Source organism: Microcebus murinus, chromosome 22 (genome assembly GCF_040939455.1).
Source record: "Microcebus murinus isolate Inina chromosome 22, M.murinus_Inina_mat1.0, whole genome shotgun sequence".
In the NCBI taxonomy this organism is placed as follows: Eukaryota; Metazoa; Chordata; class Mammalia; order Primates; family Cheirogaleidae; genus Microcebus; species Microcebus murinus.
This window is the reverse complement of record NC_134125.1, coordinates 20,892,767-20,909,209: the sequence shown is the minus strand read 5'-3', so window position 1 is coordinate 20,909,209 and position 16,443 is coordinate 20,892,767. Positions and strand designations below refer to the sequence as shown.

General features: G+C 36.1%; 1 protein-coding gene across 2 annotated transcripts in view; it reads right to left on the bottom strand.

Moving 5' to 3' along the window:
* HORMAD2 (HORMA domain containing 2) overlaps positions 1–16,443 on the bottom strand; it is a 97,430-nt gene that overhangs the window by 58,383 nt on the left and 22,604 nt on the right. For both annotated transcript variants that reach the window (XM_012763889.3, XM_075996841.1), the window contains exons 6-10: positions 12,898–12,918; positions 12,176–12,202; positions 3,786–3,853; positions 1,057–1,208; positions 634–884 (exon numbers count right to left, since the gene is read on the bottom strand). In XM_012763889.3, coding sequence (XP_012619343.2) covers positions 634–884; positions 1,057–1,208; positions 3,786–3,853; positions 12,176–12,202; positions 12,898–12,918 — 519 coding nt within the window. The remainder of the gene's footprint in view (positions 1–633; positions 885–1,056; positions 1,209–3,785; positions 3,854–12,175; positions 12,203–12,897; positions 12,919–16,443) is intronic.

Sequence of the window (16,443 nt, the reverse complement as noted above, 5' to 3'; positions counted from 1 at the left end):
AAAATGCATATATTATTTTTATGTATTCTACTGCATACATAATACATTTCAAAATAAAATAATTTTAAAAGCAATAAATGTTCCATGTATGTATACACATGTGTGAGAGTGTGTGTGTGTGTACTCCATGAAGTAATACAATAAGAATCCTTGTGGGAAAATGTCTGTTCACATAACTAAGAGTTGACTATTATTTTGTTTTCACTCTGCCTTGGATTTATCCACAAACTTTATCTTTCACAACCCCATCCCACCCAATTATTCTAGTAATCAAGAGCTGATTTATATATCCACTGAGTATTAATACTTAGAATAATTTTTTAAACCCTAAAATTATGTTACTTATAAATGAAGGGAAAAAAACTGAAATTTTCTAAATTTATGGGAACCTTTAATAAAAGAAACACATTGGGAGATCTTTTTTTCCTCCTAGTCATGGACAACTTCATCTAATAAAGTATATTTCCTTCTTGAAGACTATACATTTTTATATTAAAAACTTCTTGACATCAGGGGCTAGTTTTCTTTCAGTTTTTATGCCTAGCACACTCTACATGACGTATCTGTAGAGGAATTGAAAAATGTCAATAGTGTTTAACTGAAGCAATGGAGGTCACTAAAGCTTTGCCTTACGTGCTTGTTGCATTCCTCTTCTTCCTCATCACAGTCTAGACCCTGATGGGCAATCTCAGTAGTGTTCTCCTGAAAGAGACTATTCTCCAAATCAGACACTCTGGCAGCCTCAGTCGTCAGTTTTACTTTCATGCTATGAAAGCCAGTGGAGACCAATCCCACTTGCAGGTTGACAGGCTCCCCCTCAAAGAGCAGGAAGCGTGAATTCAACCCTGCTTTAAAACCAGGGGGTTGGTAATCACGTGGGGTCACTGCAAAATGAAAAGGGCAAAAAGCCATGAAAACTGAGTTTCAATAGAACAAGTCAGATTAATCTTTCATGTATAGCAATAGACATCTCTTTCAGTTGCTTGCAAAATCCTTCTACTTATATAAAACATCACTTTAGCACTTAAAGAAATTTGACTAAAGGTCTCCACGTACCTGTGTTATAGTAGTGGAGTTTCATAGTAAGTATAACATCATTAGGAAGGGGTCCAAGGTTCTGCATCAGCATGTACAATCTACGGATCAGTAGAACACTGGCTTTCTTAATATCTTCACTCTTTGTCCCACTTTCAAAGCTTGCACTGCTCCTATAACCACATAGAAAAACAGCATACTTCTTAATCACATATAACATTGACAATCTATTCCAAAAGGAACAAAACTTTTGACTATATGATCAAATACATATAAATTAAACATCAGAACATTTTGAGGCTATTTTTAGAATGTAAATAAGGAAAACAATTGTACTTTTTGCAAGGTATAGACAAAAGATTTCTCTTATGTAGTAAGCACCCTTAAGGCATTTAAAATATTACCTTATTTTTTTTAAATTTGATTTATAAATAACCACATTCCATAATAGTGAGAACAATGGATATGGCATTAGGTTACTTGGCATCTATATTGGCTCTGCTGCTAATTTAGCTAAGTGACCTCGGTCAAGTCACTTAGACACACTTTAGGTCAGTTAGCTCATTTGTGAGATAAGCTTACAGACATTTCTACAGCTCTCCAAACATCAAATCAAAAACCAGCTCTTGGTCTTTCTACCATCTGATTATCTTTTAAAAGTATCCCCTCCTCACTCTTGTATGGATTACCATAGTGGTCATCTAATTATTCTTCCTGCTTTCCTTCTTGTCTACACTTCAAAATATACTCCACATCACTGCCAAAATAATATTCCTAATAGGAAAATATGCTCATGTCACCTTCTTGCTTAAAATTCTTCTACTACTTCCATCACTTTCCAACCAAATTCAAGGGAGGTGTGTGTACCATGCCTTTCATGAAAAATCACACCCTCATCTCCACCCTCAGCTGCAGCTACTACCCAGTTTCCTTTCACCCACATGCATTTGCGTATGCTGTTCACTTTGGTTATATTGTACTTTTCCACTTCCTGACTCTCTTAAATTCATCCTTTAATATCTAGCTCATGTGCCACCTGTTTAAGAAGTCTTCCCTGATAATCTCCTCACCTTACCCTCAGGATAACTGTCTCCCTCTAGATTGTTAAGTGGCTCTATCTTTCATCTCCACAGTATATAGTTTGGTGCCAGCTACTCAATAAACATTTTTGAATTAATGAATGAATGAACAAGTTGGACTAAATTACTTTCCAATTCTAAACCTTTTTTATTTCTCCCCAAAGTTTTCTTCCCCAATTAGCCTTACATGTGCACAGTTTCCACAGTTTCCAGACTGCAATATGTTTTCACAGTATATTGCACATAGTAAGCACTCAATACTGAAAAATAATCCTAAGTAATTGAACTGTTGGGTTTTTCCCCAACTGATCTTTGGAGGCAGTGTGAATTTATAAAGCAAACCTTCATTAAGTGAATATATTAGCTCCTTTTCCAATTTTGAACAACTTAAAGTTTTGTCTACCAGGAGTTAACCAATTTGAACATAGGTAACCAGAGTGTAGAGGTATAGCCATATAATTCACAGGATCTTCCAGGATCCATCAGTGAAATCATATTCAGGACTCCCATTTAAACAAATGCCGGTCTTTGGTTTCTAGGAAATTAGTAATATGCACTACCTTCTCTCCTCGTTAGTATGTAAAAGATTTGGCCATTTCTGTTTTACTGTTTACCTCTTGGCATACATGCTTTCAAAACAAAAGAGATTTATCTGGTCATCAGTAGTACTTATAGTTGAGTTTTGGAGAGTAAAAGGCAACTGTTTTATGTCAGAAAAAAATGTATAAAAGTGCTGTATAAGCTGTAAATGTTATACATATGTTAGCTAATGATGAATAATATTTTAATTCCCATTTTTGGTATTGACTTTCTCTTCAGATCTTAGTACTGTCTGTAGGTTTTACAAATGAGAGGATAATTAAGGAAGTGAATCTTGGAGAGAAATCCTCATGCTCACAGAAAACGATAAGAATTAGGTCACATTTCTTTTTCAGAGTCATTCCTTTCAGGGGCACCTATGCCCCTTATCTGGAGCCCTCTACTACCCAGGGCTTCTCACCATCCCCACACCTTCCACTACTGTGCCATCTCATCAGCGGCACTCAGCTCTCTATGTCTTCTGGCTGATCTGAATCCAAAATCTACTGGGAGAAAAATAAATGTTGCTCCAGAATAAAACATCTCCATCTGCACTGGGGACCTTCTGAAGCAAACATTCTTGTCTTTGCTGTGGAGTTTTAGATTTGACAGGAAAAGGCAGTGCTTTCCAGTCTTTTCCATACAGGGCCACACATAGAAAATGATATTTGTATGATATACTGGGGTGAGCAGATGAGAATATTTGTGTATGTAGGCAAACAGCCCAGGGGTTTTATCTACCTCAGGCCCAGTCTGGCTACATTGTGGAGGCAATCAATATCTTGGCATAGCAATTGAGAAACTTCGGATTAACGACTAGACAGAGGCTTATGGAGTTCTTCAGTCAACACCATGTAGAAGCCTTATAGATATAATTTCTACTGCTGTGCTGCCCACCATTACCTCCACTCCCACTAGCTTAGTCCATGGGTTTCAGAAATTTAAATAATTATTACAGTCCCTTTTTATTATAGTGTTTTTTTAGGGTTTGTGGGGAAATTACAAAAGAAGTGTAAGACCTTTCTCTGGCCTCAAGAAACTTATGTTTACCTCAATCCTATTTCTCATGTTCATTAAACAAGTAGATTCTACCTGTCAAAATCCATAGTGGCTCCTTCTTTTGAGTATTTGAATTTAAACTGGTATATTTCAGTCACTTTCTAGAAAAACCAAAAGGAATAGAGAAAGAAATTAATTTAGAAAAGAAATCCAGAATCTTACCTGATAATAATCAAAGAACACTTTCTACATATCTGTTTATTTCACAGCATTACATTATTCAGGAGTAATATTTTCAAATACAAAGATAACTTAGTTTTTCTCTTTCGTGCTAAAAATGAATTAGATGGCAAATATCATCATTACCATCTTAAAGCTGGAAAAACTGAGGCACTGAGTCAAGTAACCCAACTACATAAATGACAGTGGAATCAGTTGAGAAAATATTCATTCACGTAACAAATATTTTATTGAATGTCTACTTTGTGCCATGCACTGGAGTCACAGTGGTGAATAAAACACAAGAGGTCCCTGTTTTTCTGAAATATACAGTCTGGTTTGGGAGACAATAAATAAGTAACCAAATAAGATAAGATAATTTCAGATAATGTAAGTGCTGTGAACAAGAAGCAGATGCTGTGATAGAGAATACATGAAGGGGAAAAGTGCTGATTTGGTTTGGAAGGGCCAAGGAAGGCCTTGCTGAAAAGGTGACGCTTAAGCTGAGCCTTAAGAGGGGTCAGTTATGGGGGATGGGGTATCTCAGGCAGAGAGAACAGCAATACAAAGGCTCTAAAGTGGGAAGGGATGCCTCTTCCAGGACCAGAGAAGAGGCCAAGTGGCTGGAGATGAGTGAGCAAGGGGGAGAATGTAGATGAGGTTGTAGAGGAGATTGTGGGGCCTTGTTGGCCATGGTAAGGGGTTTGGATTTTATTCTAAGAAAACCAGAAGTCTATTGAAGGGTTTTAAGCAGATGAGATACCCTGGCTACTTTAACAGTATAAATGTATTATCCTGGATGGAACTGGAGCCCATTCTACTAAGTGAAGTATCACAAGAATGGAAAAACAAGCACCACATGAAATCATCATCAAATTGGTATTAATTGATCACCACTTATGTATACATATGGTAGTAACAATCATTGGATGTCGGGCAGGTGGAAGGAGGGAAGAGGGGATGGGTATATTCACAAAGAATGGGTGCAGTGAACACCATCTGGGGAATGGATATGTTTATAGCTCTGACTCGGGTGGGGCAAACACAATATATGTAACCTAAACATTTGTACCCTCACAATATTCTGAAACAAATATATATATATAGTGGAAGCCATGAGGGGCATTAAGAGGCTACTGCAGTAATTCAGGGAAGACTATAATGGCAACAGGAAAATTAGAAGAATTAGAAAACAAACCAGGATCTACAATATTAAGTCTTATTTTTTCAATCCTGCACTAAAAACTAGATAATACAGCTATCTGCTCTCCTCACTGTTAGAAAGCTAGAAATAACGAGGGACAAATTTCCTCATAAGAGACATATTCCATTTAAAATAAAATGATTTCCCCAGAAAGCCACTGTCAAAAAAGAAAAGAAAGAAAAATAAGAATAAATAAATAAAATAAAATGATTGTCTTAGGCCAGGTGCTGTGGCTCACACCTGTAATCCCAACACTTTGGAGGCAGAAACGGGAGAACTGCTTGAAGTTTGGAGTTTGAAACCAGCCTGAGCAAGAGGGAGACCCACATCTGTACAAAAAATAGAAAAATTAGCTGGATGTAGTGGCACACTCCTGTAGTCCCAGCAACCTGGGTAGCAAGAGGATTTCTGGAGCCCAGGAGTTTTAGGTTGCAGTGAGCTATGATGATGCCACCTACACTCTACCCAGGACATCAGAGCCAAACTGTCTCAAAAAAAATTGTCTAGTAGTTAAAGTAAATGTTTGGCCCAAATATGTTGTACAGTTTGTCCACAGAGCTGGAGAAGGTGTTAAAGATAGTTAAAGGATATGACCATAAATCAGAACACAAAAAATGCCCCTCATTCATCTGGTTCAGTATTTGATCCATGACAATGTGAGGATGAGAATCTTAGATTGATCAGAAAAAGTCTCACTGTTCCTATTACTTTAAGATTTAGTCTCCCAGCTTTGCTGATGGTAAACCTTAACATATAACTTAGTCACAGTGATCAGGTCCTGGGAAAATTGTCTCATGCTGTCTAAACTCTAAGGAGACTGATTTGTAATGGAGTTAATTTTAAGAGAAAAGTATTTTTCTAATAAGACAGTCTACTTGAGAAATCAAAGTTCACAAGGCTGCTTTGTGAATATAACAGGAGAAATAAGTGAGATTAGAGGTGCCTGCAGGTGCCTACAGCAACAGTGTCACTACAGATAGGCTAGATACACAGTGTCCTCTCTTAGCCAATGCTGGGTTGTAATTGCCCTGTCAAGCAAACTGCCTATTCTTCCTGCTTGCCTGCCTGCCTGCCCATGTTTCTCAATCAACTCTAGCTTTTTTAATCCTCTGAGCTATCTTTTATTTTTTTTTAATTGTGTCAAGAATAGATCTTTTAGGCCGGGCACGGTGGCTCACGCCTATAATCCTAGCACTCCTGGAGGCCGAGGCGGGCAGATTGCTTGAGGTCAGGAGTTCGAAACCAGCCTGAGCAAGAGTGATACCCTGTCTCTACTATAAATAGAAAGAAATTAATTGGCCAACTAATATATATAGAAAAACTTAGCCGGGCATGGTGGCGCATGCATGTAGTCCCAGCTACTCGGGAGGCTGAGGCAGTAGGATTGCTTGAGACCAGGAGTTTGAGGTTGCTGTGAGCTAGGCTGATGCCATGGCACTCACTCTAGCCTAGGCAGTAAATCGAGAATCTGTCTCAAAAAAAAAAAAAAGAATAGATCTTTTATTATTAATAGTTGATAATTTTATTTACACTTTATTATTTGATCCTTGAAGCAACTAATAAAAGAGTTAAGTTCATAATTGTTTTATGCTAATCCTTAATAACTTCAATCTGATTCTAGTTTATTAAGGAAAGTATATTTAAGCAGGCACTAAGGACCAGGCTCTTCTTAACACCTCATAAGATGCTTTTTAGACTAATGTATTGCATAATAAAGATGAACCTTTAAACAACTCATCAACAGTTTCTATTAATCATACTAAATACATTCACTTAGATCAAAGCAACAGCAACATATGCAGCCTTTCCTTCCTCCTCCTCATGCCAATCCATTAGCAAGACGTTTCAGGTTTACATCCAAAGAGAATAGCAAGTCCATCTGGTATTTATTCTCTATTCTATAGCCAAAACTAGTTTTTGTAAACAAAAAAAGTATTAGGTTATTAAGTATGAAATTCCCGACTTCCTTAAGTACTAAGTTTGACAGTTGATATCTTTGACACTTCTTGTTTTATTTTGATTATGAAGGTACCTCCTGTCTTTCAAATGCATGTTGTGGCTTGTGATTATCTTTCAAAAAAATTTTAGAGCAATTTTTGTGAAACCATGGATAAGTAAAAAATTTGTATTATTTTCAAATATGAGTTCCATCATAGAAACAATGCAGCACAGACAGCTTGATATATCAGCAAAGTGTTTGGGAAGGATGTAACTAATGGAGAAGTTCTGTTCTGGTGATTTTAATCTTGATAATGAACACATGGTAGACCTGAAACCAAGGTGGATAATAATGAGCTGAAAGCTGTAGTGGAAGCAAATCCATCTCAACCTATGCATGAATTAGCAGCAAGGTTTGACGTTACTATTCCAACAATATTGGACCATTTGAAGCAAATTGGCAAAGTAAAGAAGCTGGATAGATGGGTTCCGCATGAATTAAACAGGCATCAGCAGAGAAATCATATGGAAGCTTGCCTTTCTTTGCTGTGATGACATAAAGGCGAACCATTTCTACATCGTTTTGTTATGTGTGATGAAAAATGGATTATTTTTGACAATCGCAAGCATTAGGCACAATGACTGGGTAAAAATGAAGTGCCAAAACATAGTCCAAAACCAAATATTTATCAAAAAAAGCTAATGGTATCTGTTTGGTGCTCTAGCACTGGTATTATCCACTACAGTAGGGGTCTTCAAACTTTTTAAACAGGGGGTGGGTTCACTGTCCCTCAGACTGTTGGAGGGCTGGACTATAGTTTAAAAAAAACTACGAACAAATTCCTATGCACACTGCACATATCTTATTTTGAAGTAAAAAAACAAATGGGCAAAAACACCCGCATGTGGCCTGCAGGCCGTATTTTGAGGACGCCTGCACTACAGTTTCATGAAACCTGGTCAATTGATTACAGCAGATGTCTACTGCAACCAACTGGACGAAATGTTGAGGATGCTTGCTATTAAGCAGCTGAGACTGATCAATAGAGACAGGTCAATCCTCTTGCAAGGCAACACTTGACCATATATTGCACAAATAATGCTGCTCAAACTACAGAGGCTGGATTTGGAAACTCTGTCATCTACCATATTCACCAGACCTTGCACCACCCAACTACCACTTCTTCCAGGTTTTGGAGCACTTCTTGCAAGGAAAAATATTCAATTCTCAACAAGCTATGGAAAATCCCTTTTGCGATTTCAAGGCCACTCACTCTCCAGGCTTCTTCACTGCTGGCATAAACAATCGACCATTAAGATGGCAAAATTGTGTTGATGGTTCAGGCACATACTTTGATTAACTGTACTGCTTCTAGTTTGAGATATAATAAACTACACTTTGATTCAAAATCGGACATATTTAATGACTTAATACAAATCAGACCATGTCACTCCTTTGCTTAAAACCCTCCAATGGCTTCCCACTGCTCTTACAATAAAATCCAAAATTTAACTTGATCTACAAGGCCCTGTTCATCTGTCCCCTGCCTACCTCTCTGGCCATATCTCTAACCACTTCCCCCTTGCACTCATGGCACCTTTTCTGCCCACGAACACCCAAGATTCCTTCCTGCCTTAGTGCCTTTGCACAGCTATAATCTGGAACATGCTGTCTCTAGCTGATAATAATATTCGGGCATTGCCCTAAATGCTTTATATCAGTTCATTCTCATGTAGCCAACACTCTGAAATAGGTATTATTATTCTTATTATTGATGAAGTTAGTAAGTGGTAGAGCTGGGATTTGACTCCAGCACCTGTGAAGTTAATTACTGTGTTACTCAGCCTGTCACATAACATTTTTCCTCAGACTTGCATAGGCTGACTCCTTCAGGTCATTCAGCCTTAGCTCAAACAGTGGCCCCTCAGTTATATTGGGACTGCCCAATACAACACAGCCATCCAATCCTTCCTTCTCCATTCTCTGCCTCTGCACTCTCCAGCACACCACCTTTTAAATTTTTCATCAGAGCATTATATCTGAAACCATTTGCACTATTTTTTATTTACTTATTTATTGTTTATCCTCCCTAATAGGAATGTAAACTTCTAGAGAGCAGCAATACCTTTTCTAACCCATTCACTACTGTGTTTTCTTCACCTTGAACAGTGCTAGGCACATAAAAGGAACCCAATTAATATTTGCTGAATGAATAAATATTCAGTCAGAATAGAGTTAATGCTCAATTAGGATTTCATCCTACAAAGATTTTTTTTAAACAAAGTCTCTAAAAGTATATTGTGGCAAGAAACAGGAGCAATGTATAGTTCAGCTCCTGAAACAGTCTATTAAAAGTGAATGCTAGGCTGGGTGTGGTGGCTCATGCCTATAATCCTAGCACTTTGGTAGGCCAAGGGGAGAGGATCACTTGAGCCTAGGAGCTGAATATCAGCCTGGATAATACAGTGAGACTCCATCTCTACAAAATTAAAAAATTCGCCAGGCATGGTGTAGTCCCAGCTTCTCTGGAGGCTGAGACAGAAGGATTGCTTGAGCCCAGAAATTTGAGGTTGCAGTGAGCTATGATGACACCACTGCACTGTAGTCTGGGCAACAGAGTGAGACCCTGTCTCAAAAACAACAACAACAACAAAGAACAGTGAGTATTGACCGCCTCCATTAGGCACAAAGGAATAGATGGTGAAACAGTTAATATTTATGTCCTCACAATATTCATATATAGTAATTATTTTTGATCTATCATACATTAATTTGTATAAATCTTTCTTTAACATATTTACATTTTGGCATACATATCTTACTAATACCTCCCACGCATTTGGTAGTATGTGCTTATAGAAAAGCTACACTATCACTCTTCACTACTTTAGTTACTTTTGCTGTTTCATCTCTTTTTTTTTTTTTTTAAAGAGAGGAGGGTATTTAGTTACTTTTGCTGTTTCATCCCCCTTTTTTTTTTAAAGAGACAAGGGTCTCATTATGTCGCCCAGGCTGGTCTCAAACTCCTGAGCTCAAGCCATCCTCTCACCTCAGGCTCCTGAGTAGCTGAGACGACCAGGGTGCTGCACCATGCCTGGCAATGTTGGTTCATCTCTTTCATGAGATGGAGCAACCAGAACAAAACTTCATGTGCAAAACCACCACAACTTTGTGCATTGCCAAAAACTCTATCAGCCTTCTGAAGTAGGAAAGCACACTTGTTTGATTTAAGGTTCTCAACTATTGTACCATGATATACTCTCCACTAGAGTACTACAAATTTTAATTCACATATAAAGTGTATTTTTGCTTCAGGTAAATATTAACATTATTATTGTTTGTGCAGTTTTGTTTAGGAAAGGATATACTTTGAGGTATATGACTCGAGAAACATGGCACAAGATCAGATAAGTGCCAAAGTCTATGTTTATGTGAGAATGTTTTGTAAGTATATAAGAGAATAAGATCAGGGAGGTAAAGAGTTGTATCATAACTTGACGCTAAGCACCAACCATAAAACAATGTAACCTTATGGATGCTTTTTAGGCACTATGAACATTACTATACCATAGTAGTAGTTGCTCTGTACTTACTGCTGACTTGTTTCATGCTCTTTGGAGTCTTTTAATACCTTTCAGCATGCTACTGAATTTTTTAGTAATCAAAAGTGTACCATGAACACATAGAGATTAGGGATCACTACTAAAGGGAACAACCTGTAAACATTCAAAATATTTGTTCCTGGATCATAAATGATAGCTCAGAACTTACCATATAATAAACTTTTTGTTTCCTAACTTCATTATTACATATGTCTACATCAAAAATAATTTAATGCTTTTCTTCCCACTCTGTAATATTTTTCTGTAGATAAGTTCAATTTGCTCAGGATTTCACTACCCCAAAAACCAGTGGTTTCAAACTAGGAGTTTTGCATGCATAAGAAAACATGATAAACACTGCACTAAGAAAATTACCAAATAGTAACAATTTTAGGGTGGGAAACTTCCCCTCAAATCTATTAGGAACAAAAAGTATTAAGAAACTAAACAAGTGGCAAAGATAAAAAGACAGAATTAGTTTGGGCATTGCGGAATTGCTACCACCTATATGCAACAGTTTTCTTTCCTCTTGCTTGAAAAGCTATATGTTATGATGCAAAGAAAGGATATTAACTGCTAAAAACAATTTAGTCTTCAATACCACCAGTTAGGCTAAATCCATGGGTTTAAAAAAGGAAAATTGAAAGCAAAGGAAAAGGAAAGAAAGTTAGGAGGAAGACAAAGAGAATGAGAACAGAGGGAGTCTCCCTCCATTTCTGTGCCACAGCTACAGCCACCATTCAAAGCCGCACAAGTAACTATTATGTATCCAGGACTGATATTCACTCTGGGAGATAGAAAATAAGACAAGACTCTTATCCACAAGAATGCACAATCTGGTTGGGGAGATAATCTATATGAATCAGTTGAGAGTGTTAAATTGTGAGGTTCTTCCAGAAAAGGAATTTAGAGAAGAAAAAAATTAATGTAGATAAAATAGCCAAAGAGGCTTTCATGAAAGACTTGAACATAAGTTGGCCTTGAGGATGAGTAGGATTCACTAAGCAGAGAGAAGAAATCTAGAGAGAGAAGTAAAGAGGTAAAGCTATGAAAATGTCAAAAGAGAGTTTAGTAGGCAAAAAAAAGTTTGGGATTATGCCATATCTTATTTATTTTCCCCAAAGGCCATAACTAAAAGGATTCAGATAGAATCTGACTTTTCTGCAGATAAAATAAATAAATAAATGAATAAGGATTCAGAAACAATTAAAATAAATAATAAAGTGTAGTCTTATACATTATACATTAAGAGAGTCTTAATGTTAACTAGTTAGGGAATAGGTTCAGTTCTACTCAATACCTCCCCCCACCCCCCAACCCCCCGGTACCCCATGATAGTTTTTAAAAATCTCATGATAAAGGATTGGTCAAATTTATAATAGAATACACTGAAAGAGTTCGCTATGAGTTCCTTGGCTCATACAGTAGTCTAGTAACATAATCTAGATAGCCTCAACTCAGGTAAACATATTTAAATATAACATACATATACTGCCCACCTATATGTGTGTCTTCTTACCTCAGGTTCCTTGGGATTTGTGTAAAGCTGTTTAAGGAAAAATAAACAGCATTTACTTTCTGAAACTTAGTAGATTACTCCTCATGGAATATATTTTTTCTATATAAAGAGTTTGATTTGTTATCTATTAATTGAGTACTGACATATACTTCAAGCTAGAGATAGTATATGCTTTTATTTCGTAAACAAAATATATAGAATATTCTATGAACACTGAATAAAAGGAAATTGACAATATGGTATTTATAATTACTATGACTGAGCTACAAATGAACTCTAAATAATCTGTTATAGTTTAAAATGTTTAAATAAATCATATATTTAAGACTCTCAATGGTATCTTTTCATTTTCTACTCTTAAATACAAACATCGTGATATACCCAGAGGTATACAAAATTTCAAAAAAAGTCTACAAAATTTCAAAAACAAAAATCTTTGAGTCTGTATAGTAACTAAAAATATGAAATACTGAGAGACACCAGATGAAGCACATAGTATATCCTATATAAGTTTCCCATGTATTATAATATGCCAAAGAAATATATTGTTTGTAATCTTTTATTAAAACTTTTGATAGATCTTATTTTTTTTAATTCCAAAATATCATAAGACAGACAAAGAAAGTCAGTGAGAGAGGAGTGAGAGAGGACTGTTTTAATGTTTCACTTGCCAAAAGACAATGAAGTAGAGACAGAAACTTGGTCTTTAAATGTGTACTTACAGTAAGTACTGCCATGTGTAGCTTCAAGAGAAAGAAAAAAACTATTGTTATTATACACTTTCACTTATATTATTGTTATTTTCAATGGAGGCTGATTAAAATATTATTTCAGAGAGGTTCCAAAGATTTGGGTAGGAAAAAAATATTACTCAGAAGGTCAGAAAAAGGGATATATAGTCAATCCTTGGTATCTGAGGGTAGATTGGTTGCAGGACCCCCAGTGGATACCAAAATCCAAGTATACTCAAATCCTACAGGGAGTATAACAAACATCGGCCCTCCACATCTGTGGTTTTCACATCTCACAAATACTCTATTTTCAATCTACTTTTGGTTGCAGATGCAGAATCTACAGATATGGAGGGTTGACTGTATTTATTGAAAAAAAATCCATGTATCAATGAACCTGCACAGTTTAATCCCATATTGTTCAAGGGTCAACTATATTTTTTTGGTCAAAATTAATTTTATTTTAAAAATATATTGTATGTTGACAATCTTATATCCATTTTTTTGCATTATAAAGGTGTATTTCCTAGATACCTGAAAACTGATTCTTTCATTTCATTTTTAATTGATATATAATAATTATACATCTTTTGGGGGGACATGTGATATTTTGATACCTGTATACAATGTATAATGAGTTCAACTCTACATCTCTAGATTACTTATAATACAATGTAATAGTTGTTTAATGCATTTTTAGATGTGTATCATTTTTTATTACTGTATTGTTATTTTTTATTGGATTTTTTGTGAATAATTTTTGACTTGTGTTTGACTGAATTTGCAGACTCTTAATGAATGCTCTGATATGGAGGGCTGACTGTACTAATTATTCATTCATTCAAGTGAATGCCTATTATTATACATATATAGGGCTGTGCTGGAAAGGAGAGAAATACAAAAAAGTAACCATCCCTCCCTAGTTACATTCTATGTTACATTCTAGTTTGGGAGGCAAAGTTTTATAAAATAATTCATTATTACAAAAAATTAAATATGCTACATCAAAAAAGTGCTCCTTTTGAAACTAATCTACTAACACAAAAATCTAAAAGTGTGGGCAGGGTGCGGTAGCTCACACCTGTAACCCTAGCACTGTAACCCTCGGAGGCCGAGGCAGATGGATCATTTGAGCTCAGGAATTTCAGACCAGCCTGAGCAAGAACAAGACCCTATCTTTACTAAAAAAAAAATAAATATAAATTAGCTGGACAACTAATATACAGAAAAAATTAGCCGGCCATGGTGGCACATGCCTGCAGTCTCAGCTACTCAGGAGGCTGAGGCAGGAGGATCCCTTGAACCCAGGAGCTGGAGGTTGCTGTAAGCTACGCTGACGCCACAGCAAGCTAGCCCAGGCAACAGAGTGAGACTTATGTCTCAAAAAAAAAAATCATCTAATATTTCACAACTAGAAATAATCATTCTCTTTAACAGAACATCTTTCACTACCTCTAGATATCAAAATTGATTTTACTCAAACTACTTTTAAAACATTAGTGTGATATGTCTGTAAAACTCTTACCCTCCCTACACATACACTACTATAAACAGATTCTCTCTGCTTGAAAGAGTAATAGAATGTATAGGTAGAGATTAAGCCTACAATAATCAAGCCTACGATAAATTTTTTAAAAACTATTAACAAATCAGAAAATTTCAGAACCATAATTTCATATCAAAGGACTAAAACTTTACTGACACTGTGTGGCTATTTTGGTTACTGCATGTAATTGATTTTAAGACTACACAGTGAAACTCTAATTAATATTAATTATTTAATTAATAGTTCATTCATTCATTCAAAAATAGACATGGCCCCTGATCTCAGAGAACATGAAGACTAGCAGGGGAGACTGACATTAAAACAATAGCATAGATAGCTACATCATTGCAACTGTGTTAATTGCTATGAAGCAGCAGCACAGGATGCTATGAGAGCATTAAACAAAGGGATAATCTAGGCTGGGAAAGAGGAGTGCCAGGGAAAGCCTCCTTGGGGAAGTAAATATTTAAGCAGAGACTTGAAGGATAAATTAGAGTTAACTAGGCAAAGTGTATGAGGTAGGGGAGAAAAGTTTCCAGACAAAAGAACAATATGTACAAAGGTTAAAGGAACTTGGCATGTTCTAGATTCCTTGTGTGGCTTGAACATAGGAGTGAGAGTGATGCCTCAGAAAGCAGATAGGGATCATACAGGCCTTGCAGTTCATGTGAAGGACTCCAAACTTTATTTTAAAAGCCTTGGAAATTTTTTAGGCAAAAGAATGAAAGCCTTGCAGTTCGTGTGAAGGACTCCAAACTTTATTTTAAAAGCCTTGGTAAATTTTTAGGCAAAAGAATGACATGATAACACTCAGGTTTCTGAAAGAATGTAAGTGTGGACAATGGGCTGGAATGGTGGTGATTGAGAATGGGAATAAGGAGACAAGTTAGGTAGCTCTAACAATATAGTCTCTTTTTTATAATAATTTTCTAAAAATACATATACATGCTTATTTTAAAGAATTCAAGTATAATATAAAGTACAAGAAATTGTAAAAATCTAATATTTCACAACTAGAAATAATCATTCTCTTTAACAGAACATCTTTCACTACCTCTAGATATCAAAATTGATTTTACTCAAACTACTTTTAAAACATTATATCTTACTAGCTAAAAGACCACCTGAGAAAACTTATAAAATATTAACAACTGAAAAACAATATAAATACTATTTACTTAAGAATCTAAGTCATGGCTGGGCACGGTGGCTCATGCCTGTAATTTTAGCACTCTGCAAGGCTGAAACAGGAGGATCACTCGAGCCCAGGAATTTGAGACTGCAGTGAGCTATGCTGATTCCACTGTACTCTACCCAGGGCGACAGAGTGAGACTCTGTCTTAAAAAGAATAAATAAATAAAAATGGAAATTGAACCCTCCTCTTCACTCCCCACCCTTCATATTAAAAAAAAAATTTTTTTAAGTCTAAGTTATTTATCTAAGATTTTGTCTTTCGCTGTCCCCAGTTAATTTGATTGAGTCAATCATACAGGTAGTCATTTAGTAAAATAAATTCAACAAACTAGCTAGATACTCTTTGTACATTACACTGCTGTGTTAGAAGTAACTCTTTCTATTAGACTGTGACCTCCTTGAGAGGGTGAATCACATATTACTCTCATTTTTATCTCATCCAGTGCCTAGGCACAATGTCTCGCACAGATTAAACAGCCAATGTATAAAGAATGAATGAATGAATGGTTAACATTTACATGGTACATAATAATATGTACTAGGCACTAGTATATAATAATATGTACTAGGCACTCTTCTAAACATTTTAAATCAGTGGTTCTCACAGTATGGCCCCTAGACCAACAGTCAGAGCACCATCTAGAACTTATCTGAAATTCAAATTCTCGCTTTAGAAATTTTGGGGTGGGAGGCTTAGTAATCTGTGTTTTAGCAAGTCCTTCAGGTGATTCTGATGCAAGCTACAGTCTGTGGACCACTGCTTTAGATTATTGATTTATTTAATTATCAAATAACC